At 41.6% G+C, this 14,084-nt stretch overlaps 1 protein-coding gene across 2 annotated transcripts in view; it reads left to right on the top strand.

The window, feature by feature from the left end:
• The first annotated feature begins 2,439 nt into the window (after nucleotides 1-2,439).
• LPXN (leupaxin) overlaps nucleotides 2,440-14,084 on the top strand; it is a 38,274-nt gene continuing 26,629 nt past the window's right edge. Inside the window, exons 1-2 of one of the 2 annotated variants that reach the window (XM_061154123.1) lie at nucleotides 2,440-2,572; nucleotides 8,459-8,616. In XM_061154123.1, the coding sequence (XP_061010106.1) occupies nucleotides 2,560-2,572; nucleotides 8,459-8,616 (171 nt within the window). In that variant the 5' untranslated portion in view covers nucleotides 2,440-2,559. Of the gene's footprint in view, nucleotides 2,573-8,458; nucleotides 8,617-14,084 lie in introns of those variants that run through there. The other variant, XM_061154133.1, reaches the window with a different exon arrangement.

Here is a 14,084-nt window from a genome sequence, read left to right as displayed (position 1 = left end):
CTCCTTTAAGAAAAAAAGCCCCGTCGGCCGCCGGATGAAAGTCTCTGAAAAAATGGCGGCGGTGGAACAGAGGCGGGGTCGTGAGGTCAAGAAGGACCCGCCTTCTGGCGCATGTGCGTAGTCGGCTCGCCTCGAGGCATCCTGGGAAGTGAAGTTCCGCTTCCCCCTGAGCCTTCGGAAGACAGATGGGAACCCCGAGGCGGAGAGGATGCTGGGAGGCTGTGACTGTTGCGCGCTGGGAGAGGTAGTCGACTGTCCTGTCAGTTAGAATTAGCACTTCCGGGAGGCGGCGTTTCCGGGCTGGGCCTGGGCGCCCACCCGCATCCGGGTACGCCTACCGAGCCAGTCGCTGGTTGGAGTCGCCTGGCGGAGTTTCCCGTCACTTTTCGCTTGGTGTTGGCGAACCATGTCAGGGTGCCACGCAGTAGCCCTCACCTTTGGTTAGACTGCGCCGCCGCGGGGACCGGCTAGCGTTCACGTACATCTGCTGCATTATCCAGTCCTCTGTGCGCGTCTGGAGGTCAGGGGTTGACTTTGGTGCCGTCGGCTCTTAGTGGGTCTCGCACAATTCCTGCCTCTCATCTGAAGCTTAATAAAACTTTGTGGAAAGACTTGTGGAATTGCTTTCTTTCCCCTGGATATCAGGGCTGAGGACTGGCACCCGCTGCTTAGGCTTGGCCGCGCCCCCTGGGTTGGAAGGAAGGGTGGTGAAGCATTGTTAGCGTGACTTTGTGACCTCCCCAGATAACTGAAGGCTCCGCACCACCACCAGCACCAGCACCACCTCCCGCCACTCCCCACCCCGAAACCATCTGCTTCTGCGGTTTTAAAATGTCGGTGCTACACAGGAAGCACGGTCGGAACAGCAGCTTTGTCAGAATTTCTTTTCTTTCCCCCAGCGTGTGCAACTAAATGACTCTAATGCATCAAACGGGAGTTTCCGTTTGCTTATCTCCAAGTTGCCTTTGGTGATGGCTCTGAGCTTTTTGCATTGCTTACCCGCCCCCCCCCCCCTTTTTTTTTTTTTCCTTTCCTCTATATAATTAAAGAGCGATCTGCAGGAATGCTTCTCAGTCCCGGAAACGAAAGCACCCGGGGTTTAAAGTCTCCAAAGTGAGTGGCTGGAAACAAGCTCTCAGAATCTAATTCTACATTTCACATGAATCATTTAGTTAAAGTGCAGATGGAGTCCAATATTTTGCAAGCCAAGTGCTGAAGAGCCTTTTTCCTTCCAGTGTTTTGGCTTAGTTACCACTTCAGATTGGGCAAATGTTCATCCTCTCTGTGGAGTGTTTTGCACTTTGATGGGGCTAAAGGCATTTCAGCTGTAAAAACTGGCATAGTGTGGGTGGGAGTTTTTCAAAGCTGTGTTTGCTGTGAGCAGACTTTTGGAATGACGCTGACATCCAATGGCTGCGAAAAGTAATGCAGAGGTAGGATCTCCTTTACATTAAAAAATTAAAAAAGTTTAAAAGACACAAAGGAATGGAGAATGAGTGATTCCTTTCAGTTAACCTTTAAAAAACACTGGGTTGTAGAGGAAAGAATACAGGCTTTGACATTATTTGTATTATATGTATTATAGTAAGTAGCAAAGCTACCTACTAATTATGTTAACTTTAGCAAATTTCTATTTCACTACTGGTAAAAATGGGGATAATATCTATTTCACAGGACCATAGTTTTAGTTCTTTATGTACTGCCACCTTATAGCAGACCTTTTGAAATTGCTTTATTTTAATCGAGGTGAATAAAATCCCAGGAGCCAAAAAACGGAAAGTTGACCCCAGTGTCACTTTTGAGAGAAATGGAGGCCATGTAACTGGACAGCAAGTGTTTATGATGGAAACATCTGCCGTTAGAGCCTGGTATCAAATCTTCCAGTTTCATTCTTCATGACACCTCTGTATGATTGCATTTTAAACCACTGAAATAAACCTGGCCCGAGAATCCATCTGTAAGCCTGGTCCAGAGAATCCTGTTCTGCCTTCAATGGGTTAATGATCTCTTTAGAAAAGCAAGGAAGCATAATTTCTGGATAATTGGGTAAATAAAGACAGCAAAATGAATTGAGTGCTAGTTAACGCTGATGGAAATTTTATGAAGGAGATAATGCTTCCATGGTCTTTCACAGAAAAAAAAAAAAAAAATCTGAATCTTTCACGCAGTCACAGCAGGCTACCCTACCCACTCTGGGGAAAAAACACAAATGCAAATCTGCCATTCCCATGAATTCAAGATAAATCCAGGTGCATAGTAGGTTCTCAAATTTTTCAAAATTAATTTTGCTTCTTATTATCTTGGCCAGTGCACAACCAGAACTCAAATCCAACAACCCATCTTTCTATGTCTCATTTTTTAAAACTCTGACTTGAAAAAAAAAAAAAAAAAAACTCATCAAAAGAGAGGAAGTGCTAAGCAAATACAGGAACCAAAAAGGGTTATAGAGGCTGCTTCACACTGGCTCATTCAGTTCCTTTGCGGTCCTCTTCTCCAGCATATGCCAACGCAGTGCTCTACAGCCTGTGTGTGGTACCAGGGCATCTTGGGTGTGAGACAATGGAAGAACTGGGTGAGTGAGGAGCTTCTTGGAGGAGCAACTCAGAAGGGATTGAAGACTTGGCTGTCATCTCCATGTGTGGTGGGGTGTACTTCTAGCCAGATGGAGTATAGTGTTGGAAGATTTTATTTTCACTGCTTTCCTGACCTCAGGCCAACCAAGAGTGAAGCATGAGGAACTATGTTATTTTGGGGAACTATGGGTTCACTGTTTTTAGAGGCACAATAGGCAAAGAATTTGGTACTAACCACAGAGTAAACTCTGCACAAATACTTTTGAACTGAATTGTGCTTGAAATTGTGATTTTGTGAGGAGCGTTTTTGCTCCTTGGGGGGCTGAGAGGAGATCATAGGGGGGGTCAGAGTTGGTAAGTTCAGAGATGTGATTTGGGGAGGAAAAGAAATAGGGGGGATTGGTTAAAGGGTGTTACGAGGAGAAGAAATGGACTAGAAGTATGAGAAGGAGGCATCCGCAAAGGGTGGAGAAAGGCCAGAGTGTTTCATTTGTTCCATCGTCAAGCATTAAATCAAGAAGACACAGCACTGTCACTCCAGTGCTTTCATTGCTAAGCTTTTTACTGAGAGCAGCTCTGAAGGAACAGATGACCGTGGCCTGCACATATGATACCTCCTTCCACTTCAAAGCAACTGAAACCAGCGCTGAAGCTGTGGGCCGCATTGCTCGGAGAGATCCCTGATTTCAAAACTTGGGCGTGCCGTCAGGCTTGTCATTCTCAGGCCTCATGCCATATCCTTTGCCAATTTTTGTTGCCATCGTGCTTATGAACACTGAGTCACTAAACTTTACCCAGTATCCAAGCTGTATAATTCCGTGGTGTCTTGGGTGGTTGTGTGTCAAAAGTGCAAGTGGCAGCAACGAAAAAAAATCTCGCTATATTGTCTTTTTTTTAAAACGTGTTTTGAGAGCTAGAGGAGGAGAGGAAGGAAGAAAGGCAAGTTACCGAAGGGAAGAGGTGTTCATGGAGAGGAAAGGGGTGTTTAATATTCAAATGTGAACTGCTTTGGAAGTAAAGTCTATTTTAACATGTGGAGTATAATATATTTTGAATGTGGGGTAGAATCCCAATTCTTTCCTTCTGTGAGGGTTGGCGAGATTCACGTTTTTGGCTGAGTTCCACCTGAATCCAGCTCTGCTTTTTTAGGGATACATCATGGCTTTCATGGAGAAGAAAATGGGAACCCACTCCAGGATTCTTGCCTGGAGAATCCCATAGACAGAGGAGCCTGGCAGGCTATGGTCCATGGGGTCGCAAGAGTCAGACACGATGGAGCAACTAAAGAGAGAGAGAGAGATAGCTTTCATGTAGTCATTGGAAAGGGAACTAATCCTTATTCAGTGACTTAAGCTGAAACTATACATTTTTATATGTTAATCATTTTAGTGTTCCAAACAACCCTCTGAAATAGGTATTATCCACTTCTTTTTTTTCAAATAAGGAATCAAAAAGACAAAATAACTTGTTCAGCATCCCTCATAGGAACACCTGACTAAATGACTAAACCAAAACCTGATTAAATGACAAGGTGTTCTCCTTTTAGCAGTCTGTTGGCCCTGGTGTTCCAGCCAATAGGACAACCCAGATAATTAAAAGATTAAAACAAATAGATTGGCACAGTTTTACATTTCCTCAGCAGGATGAATGGCGGAGAAATTTGGTCCAGAAATACAGAAACTACCGAGTGGCCTGGAAGGTAACATCCATTCATGTGTGTTATCCAGGTGGCCGAACCTCATCAGGCTGTTAACAACTGCACCTCAGTCACTTCTTCAGATTGTCGTCAGCTCAAGATCCACCTGAAAGACTTAGGGTGGCTCTGTCTTCTGCAATGTGGGGAAGTAGTGGGGAGGACAAGTCAGCCCAGTGGGCCAGTATTTTCTCTTGGCAGTACTGCCTCCAAGGCGGGTAGTTTATGTCCACTCAGGAAGTCTCACCCAAACCCTCATTATGGGAGGATGCTACATAAGGGGGAACCAGGAGCAAACTGTGGCTCTGAATGAACTCATTACAATCCAGTGAGACCCTCAAGAGACCTCCCTTAATTATTTTCCTGTGAATGTTGACATTGTTTGATTTCCTCAGACAAAGGGCTATAAAAATGGATGGTAGAGTTTTCAGTCTAATACCCCAAACCCGGCACCAGTAATCCCATATTTGTCATACTGAAATTCAGTTCAGTTCAGCTCAGTTCAGTCGCTCAGTCGTGTCCGACTCTTTGTGACCCCATTGACTGCAGCACGCCAGGCCTTCCTGAGTTTACTCAAACTCATCTCCATTGAGTCAGTGATGTCATCCAACCATCTCATCCTCTGAAATTAGTCATCTTCAGATTACAGAATCTGACCAAAAGAGAAAATAATCTCAGAGTGCTGGTGATATGTATATGCATAGGAAACAGGAAGAGAAAGGCCTGTTAACTCATGACCCAGAAAGGAGTTTTAGAAACTCTGGTTAGCTGGTGCTTGTAAGGTTAACCTTCTACCTTTAGGGGTATGGTTTGCTTCTCTTGTAGAGGGTCTTCCCTCTCCCCTCATCTTTATTGTAAATGCCTTTTTATTTTGAATCCAAGAGGAACCATGACTTCTGTTTGGAACAAAGCTTAGGAAAAAGGAAAGAAAGAAATTGTATCTTAATAGAGGGCTACAGAATAAAGATATGGAACTCAGAAATTTGGCATTCGGTCTGAGAGAAAAAGTTTTATTTTCTGTTTCTACCCTTTTATTATAGAGAATTTTAAAATTTACAAGAGGAAAAAAAAAAAATACTTAAAGAAATCTGATGTACTCCTGAGTCACCTTAAACAGTTAACAACTCTTGGTCAATCTTATTTCATTGGTACATCCACCCATTCCTTCTACTCCTAGATTATTTTAAGGCAATTTCAGGCATTGTAAGATTTCATCTATAAACATATATATATATATATATATATATATATATCATTATACAAGTAACCATATCATCATATCCATAAAATTCTTAATCATAATTCCTTAATGTCATGAAATACGATTATCACACCTAAAATACTAACAGAAGCTACAGTATTATCTATGGTGTTAGAGAAGACTCTTGAGAGTCCCTTGGACTGCAAGGAGATCCAACCAGTCCATCCTAAAGGAGATCAGTCCTGGGTGTTCATTGGAAGGACTGATGCTAAAGCTGAAACTCCAATACTTTGGCCACCTCATGCGAAGAGTTGACTCATTGGAAAAGACCCTGATGATGGGAGGGATTGGGGGCAGGAGGAGAAGGGGACGACAGAGGATGAGATGGCTGGATGGCATCACCGACTCGATGGACATGAGTTTGAGTCAACTCCGGGAGTTGGTGATGGACAGGGAGGCCTGGCGTGCTGCTATTCGTGGGGTCGCAAAGAGTTGGACACAACTGAGCAACTGAACTGAACTGACTGACTGACCATATTATCAAATATCCTTGTCAAACCTGAACTACATTAACAGTGCTTACTACTTATTGAATTTTCAATCACTGTTTACTATTTCTAATTCTTTCTTTTTTGGTGGTTCTTGCTTGTTTATTTAAAGTTCATCCACTGAATCAGTTATAAATCTCTTGAATCTTTTTTAACCTCTTGGTCCCCCTCTGTCTCTTCTTTTCCACTAAAGCTTATTTGTTGAAGGATCATTAGCCCTGAAGAGTTTAGCTCAGTTTCTTTATCTCTAAAATGATCCATACAATTCAATGTATTTGTGAGATGGATGCTTGAGAAAGAGCTGTAGAAGATTTCATTTGTAAAAAATGATCAGATCTTTTCTTACACCATTAAGAAATACCCATCCCCCAACATCAGAAATTTAAATTCATTTTTTAATGACCTGTAAAGTTCATTTTCCTCATCTGAAGACTTTAGACCTAGGCAGAGCCTTAGGAATAATATAATCCAGTGTTTTGTAAAGTTTAAAACACTACAGTCTCTGGTAAGAAATTCACAGGAGTTTCACCCCTGGGTGTGAATCTGCAATTTAAAAAATACTCTTGTGATAGAATTGCTTCATTATGTGGATGAGAAAACAGTCTCAGAGAAGCACGTGTCCTGCAAAGATGACCCAGAGAATCTGCATGGGAAAGAGGTCTGGCCTTTCTGACCTGCAGACGTCAGGGATCAGATAGTTCAGGATCAGCCAGGTTCTGCATTCAGTAGACTGAGTGCTTAGTCGCTCCATCGTGTCTGACCCTTTGCAACCCTGTGGACTGTAGCCCACCAGGATCCTCTGTCCATGGGATTCTCCAGGCGAGAATACTGGCCTGGGTTGCCATTTCCTACTCCAGGGGATCTTCCCGATCCAGGGATTGAAGCTACATATCCTGAAACTCCTGCATTGGCAGGAGGACTCTTTACCCTCTGAGACATCAGCTGGCACCCAGTAGCAGTGTGACCTTAAACAAGATATTTTCCTCTTTCTTAATCTACAAAATAAGGACAATACTTATACTTAGGATGACTAATATATAAATATATAACTATTATATATCATTTATTGTATTAATATTATATTTAATTTATATTTATATAAATAATATAAATAAATATATTTCCTGTGTTAATTTTATTAATTATTAATATTAATTTCCTGAAAACAGAAAGTTGATAGTGAAATACTCATACAAGAAAGTCCGTTGGTTTCTCCTAAGAAAACTACAAGGGAAACAGATTTCAACTGTTTGGACTGCAGCATCTTGTTTGATTTTGCAGTATGTTTCCAATCAATCCATTTTTCTCCCCATACTCCCCGCAATACTTTGAGAATTTTGTTACATGCTGGGGATATAAGGAAAAAAAATATCAGGATTAAGAATCAGTTTTACTGTACTGGTTGGTATGTTTGGGAAAACTGTAAAATAATTGCTTATATTTTTCTGATAGGAAAATATGTAGCATTTACGCCTAGAGTCTATTATACAGAGCGAAGTAAGTCAGAAAGAGAAAGATAGACATCAAATATTAACACACATATACGGAAAGACGGTACTGATGAGCCTGTTTGCAGGGCAGCAGGAGACGCAGACACGGAGAACATACGTGTGGACACAGCGGGGGGTGGAGACGCTGGGAAAAGCTGAGTGGCATTGAAACGTATATATTACCATACGTAAAATCAGATGGCCAGTGGAAATTCTCTGTATGATGCAGGGAGCTCAAATCCACTGCTCTGTGACAACCCAGCGGGGTGGGATGGGGAGGGAGGTGGGAAGGAGGTTCAAGAGGGGGGACATACGTTATACCTATGGCTGATTCATGCTGCTATATGGCAGAAATCAACACAGTATTGTAAAGCGATTATCCTCCAATTAAAAATAAATAATTTAAAATATATTTTCACATTTATTTTTTAAATTATTTATTTGCTTATTTCCTTGGCTGTGCCAAGTCTTGGCTGCAGCCCGTGGAATCTTTGATCTTCAGTGCGGCCTGTGGGATCTAGTTCCCTGACCAGGGGTTGAAACCAGGCCCCCTGCATCGGGAGTGCAGAGTCCTAGCCACTGGGCCCCCAGGGACATCCCCATTTACATTTCTCTAATTGGAGATCTTTGTGGGTGATCCACTCTCAATGATAAAAATGAATACGGGGCAATAATAGAAAGTCAAACTGTAGAGTGAGACTATGCGATTGAGCGCAGCTGTGGGAAATAAGAAATAGGCCACAGTATACAGAGGGCATTAAACATCTCCTGGTAAAATAGACCGTATTCTTGAAGTCAAATAAGGAGTATGGGAGGATGTCTGAATTTAGACTTAACTGTTAACCTATGAGAAGAGGGAGATGAATGCAGCACAATGGGGATACTCAAGAGGATAATTATTCTAGAAGATGCACATAGTCCATATCATGATTCCCTTGTATCTTCTGATATAGATGCCTTGTTGGAGGAACTGGAACACTCTACCTTCCAGGAAAGTGATCACTACTCCAAGGCAGCTTCTCCTCCCTTGGATCAGCATTCCAGAAAGGAGAGTAACCTTGCTGAGACTTCAAAGGTCCCTTCCATTCCTGATGACACGAATCCCTTTCCGGTAACTTTTCATTTATTGAAGTACCTTGGGTATACATATTTGAGTGCATTTCTGAAAATTAATTGTATCTCAAATAAAATTTTGCAAAGGGAGAATCACATATCCAAGAGAGAGAAAAAAATTCCTCCTTAAAAATTAAATTTTTTAAAAAAGTGATTAAGATGGTTGTTTTTGGAAAGAGGAGGAGCACTGAGAAAAGCATCATAGAAGAATAAGTCTTTGGAAACTTTTTTTTCTTATGAAGGCCTGGAGCTGGCAGAATATTCTGTAATTCACTTGGGATATTCTGATATCACCATCTGGGTATCAGACATGCATGTTGCAGTTTGATTGGAATGTCACTCAATAAGGCCAGAGATCACCTGGACAAGGCCAGGTGACAGTTTGGCTAAATCTTCTCAGGATGACTTTTTTTAGGGCCATCACTTTCCAGCTCTTCTTTTCTGCTGAATATATTAGGAAATTCAATTCTTAGTAATATCCAGAGGTGTGGAAGCTCTAGGGAACCAATACAAGAAAACTACACTCAGGAAAGATTAGGAATTAACCTCCTCCTCCCAAAATCCAATTTATCAACTTCTGGTTAGAATTTAAACTGTCAAGTAGAATAGATACGAATAACATTTGCTGATATATGTATTCCTTTCCTATGGATAAGTCTACATGCATCTACTTTATAATTAGAAGCTTACTTGGTGAGAATGGATTAGTATAGGAGGAATTAAGACGATGCTCTTCATATCTGGTGTTTCTGAACGATGATTTCTTTTCTTTTTGGCCACACTGTTCTGCATGTGGGATCTGAGTTCCCCGACCAGGGATCGAACCTGGGCGTCCCGCATTGGGAGCGCAGAATCTTAACCACTGTACCACAGGGAAGTCCCTGAACTATGGTATTCTGACTCATCCTTGTACGATATATGAAATCACCAGTAGCACAGACTTGAAGTCTGAGCCTGTGGGAAGGCTTCCTCTTGAACTGTTCTTCCTTCCAGCTACGCTTGTACAGTTTTCAGGATACACATTTCTCTCCTTACTAGGGAGCCATTGTCTCTGTTCCAGCTCTGAGGTATAGCCATAGACTCCTAACTGATCCCCTAACCTGACCCCCTGCAATTTATTCTCCAACTTGCAGTCAGGATAATCCTGTAAAACTTGAATCAGATCACCTCATTCTTCTACTCAGAACCCCATGATGAATTCTCATCTCATTTGTAGTAAAAAGCCACAGTCTTTACACTGACCTTATTTATGGGCTGACCATATGTCTTGGTTCACTTGGAAGAACCTGGGTTTTTGCTTATTTTCTTGACATCCTATTATTGACTTTACCTTTTACCCCAGATTTTCCATTTTTTGTGTGAAATTTTTAAAATTAGTATCGGCTTTAAAGCAAACCAGCATGGATTATAAACCTTCACTTGGTTCTTCTGGCTTCTCTCACAGTCTCATGTGATAGTATATGAAACACATGTGCAGTGAACAGAGTTCTTATTTTATTCTTGCTGTTGTTCAGTCGCTCAGTTGTGTCTGACCCTTTGCACACCAGGCTTCCCTGTCCTTCACTGTCTCCCGGAGCTTGCTCAAACTCATGCCCATTGAGTTGGTGATGCCATCCAACCATCTCATCCTCTGTCGTCCCCTTCTCCTCCTGCCCTCAGTCTTTCCCAGCATCAGGGTCTTGGCCAGTGAGTTCACTCTTCACAGCAGATGGCCAAAGAATTGGAGCTTTAGCATCAGCATCAGTCCCTCCAATGAACACCCAGGACTGATCTCCTTTAGGATGGGCTGGTTGGATCTCATTGCAGTCCAAGGGACTCTCAAGAGTCTTCTCCAACACCACGGTTCAAAAGCATCAATTCTTCAGCGCTCAGCCTTCTTTATGGTCCACCTCTCACATCTGTACATGACTATGGGAAAAACCATAACTTTGACTATATGGACCTTTATCAGCAAAATGATGCCTCTGCTTTTTAATACACTGTTTAGGTTTGTCATAGCTTTTCTTCCAAAGAGCAAGGGTCTCTTGATTTCATGGTTGATGTCACCATACACAGTGATTTTGGAGCCCAAGAAAACAAAATCTGTCACTGTTTCCACTTTTTTCCCATCTATTTGCCATGAAATGATGGGACTGGATGCCATGATCTTTGTTTTCTGAATGTTCAGTTTTAATTATAGCTGGATCTAATAGATGTGGTTTAGTCGCTAAGTCATGATCGACTCTGCGACCCCATGGACTGTAGCCCGCCAGGCTCCGCTGTCCATGGGATTCTCCAGGCAAGACTCCTGGAGTGGGTTGCCATTGCCGCCTCCAGGGGATCTTTGCCACCCAGGGATCGAGCCTCGGTCTCCTGCGTTGTAGGTGAAGTCTTTGCCAACTGAGCTACGAAGGAAGTCTAGGATCTAAGAGAGGACTGGTGACAGTTACTAGTCTCTCAGCTCCTGATGCTGTTAAGACAAAATCTAACTGGCAGCACCCTTTGCAGGGTGCTTCTCTGGGTGCTGGCTGTCGCAGCTAGAGCTCAAGCCCCACAGTCAGTGGCAGCTGACTCCTCTGGTTTTGAGCGGTGGCAAGGAAAATGATGAGGTTTTTTTTCCCCAGCTGGCCACTTGTCATAGCACCACTAGTGCCCTGCTGTGGTCGTGAGATGACCTGTGAGATGCAGAGAGTCTCCTCAGGGTCAGAGAGAAATACGGGAAACTGTGGCTTAACGTCATACACATCTTGCTGAAGAAACGAGGCTGAGCACTCTTGCCATAGGCTACAGGGTGATCGAAATGTTCTTGTTAAAGCAGTGTTGTCACTGATTGTGTACTAAAGGTGTTAGTTTTATTATTTGATAATGCTTTTAAATTGTGTAATGAACACTTCCAGCAGCATTTGGCTCAAATCCAAACTGAAACCAAAACTACACGTTTAACTGTCTCCAAAAGGTGATGTTTGAGACTCCTCTGGTAGTCCAGTGGTTAAGCGTCTGCCCCCTAAGTGGGATCTGTTTATGCTAATAGTAACGTTTGGAGTAGATCTTGATGCTTCTTTCTAATATTTGTGTCTTCTGGTTTTCGAACTGACAATGATATTTCTACTCCCCCCTATGTTGGATGGTAAATATTAACAAAGTTGAACAAATACTTTGTGCAGAATACACACCCATCATCATCTCTTCTTTTTAAAAAAGCTTTATTATTTATTTACTGGTTGGGCTGGGTCTTCACTGCCGTGTGTCGGTTTTTCTCTAGTTTTGGCGAGCTTTCTCTCGTCAAGGAACATGGGCTGTAGGGAGTGCAGGCTTCAAGAGTTGGGGCAACTTGGCTCAGTATTTGTGGCGAACAGGTTTAGTTGCCCTGAGACATGTGGGGTCTTCCCAGACCAAGGATTGAACCCGTGTTCCCTGCTTGGCAGACAGGGACCCTTAACCACTGGGTCACCAGGGGAGTCCCGATCATCAGCTTTCTTGTGACAATGAACGTGTAGTTTTGAGAAGAATTTAAGAAGAATCTGGCACATTTAAGAAGAATGTGCCAGATGACAATTCAGTATGTGAAGCTGCAGGAAGTATGTTTACACACCATTGTAATATACACCTTCCGTACAGATCAAATGACTCTCCTCAATTAATTTTGCTCATTTTCAATTCCAAGTTTTCTTGGGCTTGTAACTAAAGTGAACTAGTGATAATTAATTGACTCCTTTTGCAAGCCACCAGATAATGTCAGATTAAATCAGTTAGAGGCCTCAATTAGAAACTTTAGTTCCAAATTGGTTTAATTGTTAAAGCTCATTCAAAGGACCACAGAAAAGTACCTAGAAATTCATTCTTCTGTCTAAAATGAAACATCTGATATTGCTAATGCCATGGTAAATTTAGTTGAAAAGTTCAAGAATGGAGACCAATGTTGTTTTGGGGGAGGTGATAATACTAATAGAAATTTTTATGGAGCACAGCCTAATGGGAAAATCAATATTTTTGTGTTTTTTTCCCATACTTAAAAGCCTGTGGAGCAGATAGGTAGTTGGAACTGGTCGTGATGTGCACAAAATTCATGACTGCATCCAAATAAGCTTCGGTATTCTACCAATCAGAATAGAAACTGTGGTTGTTAAAATTTACAAAGTCTTTATATATTTACACACAATCAGCGGAGAAGGAAATGGCACCCCACTCCAGTACTCTTGCCTTAGAAATCCCAAGGACAGAAGCGCCTAGGGAGCTACAGTCCATGGGGTCACAAAGAGTCAGACATGCCTGAGCGATTTACGCGTGCACACACACACAATCAGGGTATGTGTGTGTGTGTGTGTGTGTGTGTATATATATATAGCTCAACTAAAAAACTTCTGTGACAGAAGCTGTTGTTGAATCTAAAAATATATATTAGCATGGCTGTATACATTTTCTCTATTCAGTGCCTGCCATCAACTGGGTTTTAGAAATGTCTGAGCCTTTGAAAAGTCACTTTGTAAAACAACCTCAATGTAGGCCACCTTATGTGCAAAATCAGTTGGAAATATTTAATCAGATTATTTAACGAATGTAGCATGAAAATTCAGCTTTTGAAGTTTTTTAACAAGTTGCAATTACTTGCAACAAAGTTTGCAAAAAGGAAGTAGCTCAGATTTCTCCTTACAAAAACCTGGGAGGAAATGAACCAAGCAATAAATGAGCACTCAGATATTCTAACGACCTCACTGGAAAATCATGTTTTGGAAACATCTGGACTTTGATGGACCTCCTGATTTTACTTGAATAAATTTATATTCCCATCAGAATGGGATGAAATTATGAAGGCCTATGATTTTGCAGTATCTACATGTGATGAAATGTTAGAAGGCGTCATTTAAGAGCTCTGTCTTGTAAAAATACCAAAGAAAGTTGCACCGAATGGAGGCAGAAATACTGCACGTGTGAAACATTGGAGCTGAAATATTTACACATTTTAACATAAAAAATAGGATTGAGAGTATCTTCCATTCAGCACAATCTGCTCCAAACAGAGGTCCATCAACACCTAGACAGGGAGCATCTTCTCAGTTAAAATTATTACGGGCTATGGGGAAACCGTGTCAACAATTTCAGGTATATTAGCCATAAAACAGCTTCACAGAAGACTGCAATTTAATAAAAAGTGTAAAAATAGATAAGATCATGTTGAAAAAAGGCACTTTTTCAGAAAAATTTTAGCATCACCATGTTAAGGACACCAATGGCTAAGTAGCCAGTTAAGATATGCATATACGTATATATCAAGAATATTTAGTTCTGCCATTTTAAAATGCTCAAGTAATCAATATAAAAAGTTTAAAAAATTTTTTGCTTTCATGTTCATAGCTATATGACATTTTGAAATGTTCTAGAAATTTTTATTTTGAGTAGAATTAGTTGTTAGGTCCACCAATACGATAAAATAAAAATATTGGTCGATAAATACACATTTAAAAAATTAATGTAATATTTGTTATTTTT

The sequence above is a fragment of the Dama dama genome, chromosome 1, assembly GCF_033118175.1.
Source record: "Dama dama isolate Ldn47 chromosome 1, ASM3311817v1, whole genome shotgun sequence".
Lineage (NCBI taxonomy): Eukaryota > Metazoa > Chordata > Mammalia > Artiodactyla > Cervidae > Dama > Dama dama.
The sequence above is the reverse complement of the archived record's forward strand: the minus strand, read 5'-3'. Positions and strand labels throughout refer to the sequence as shown.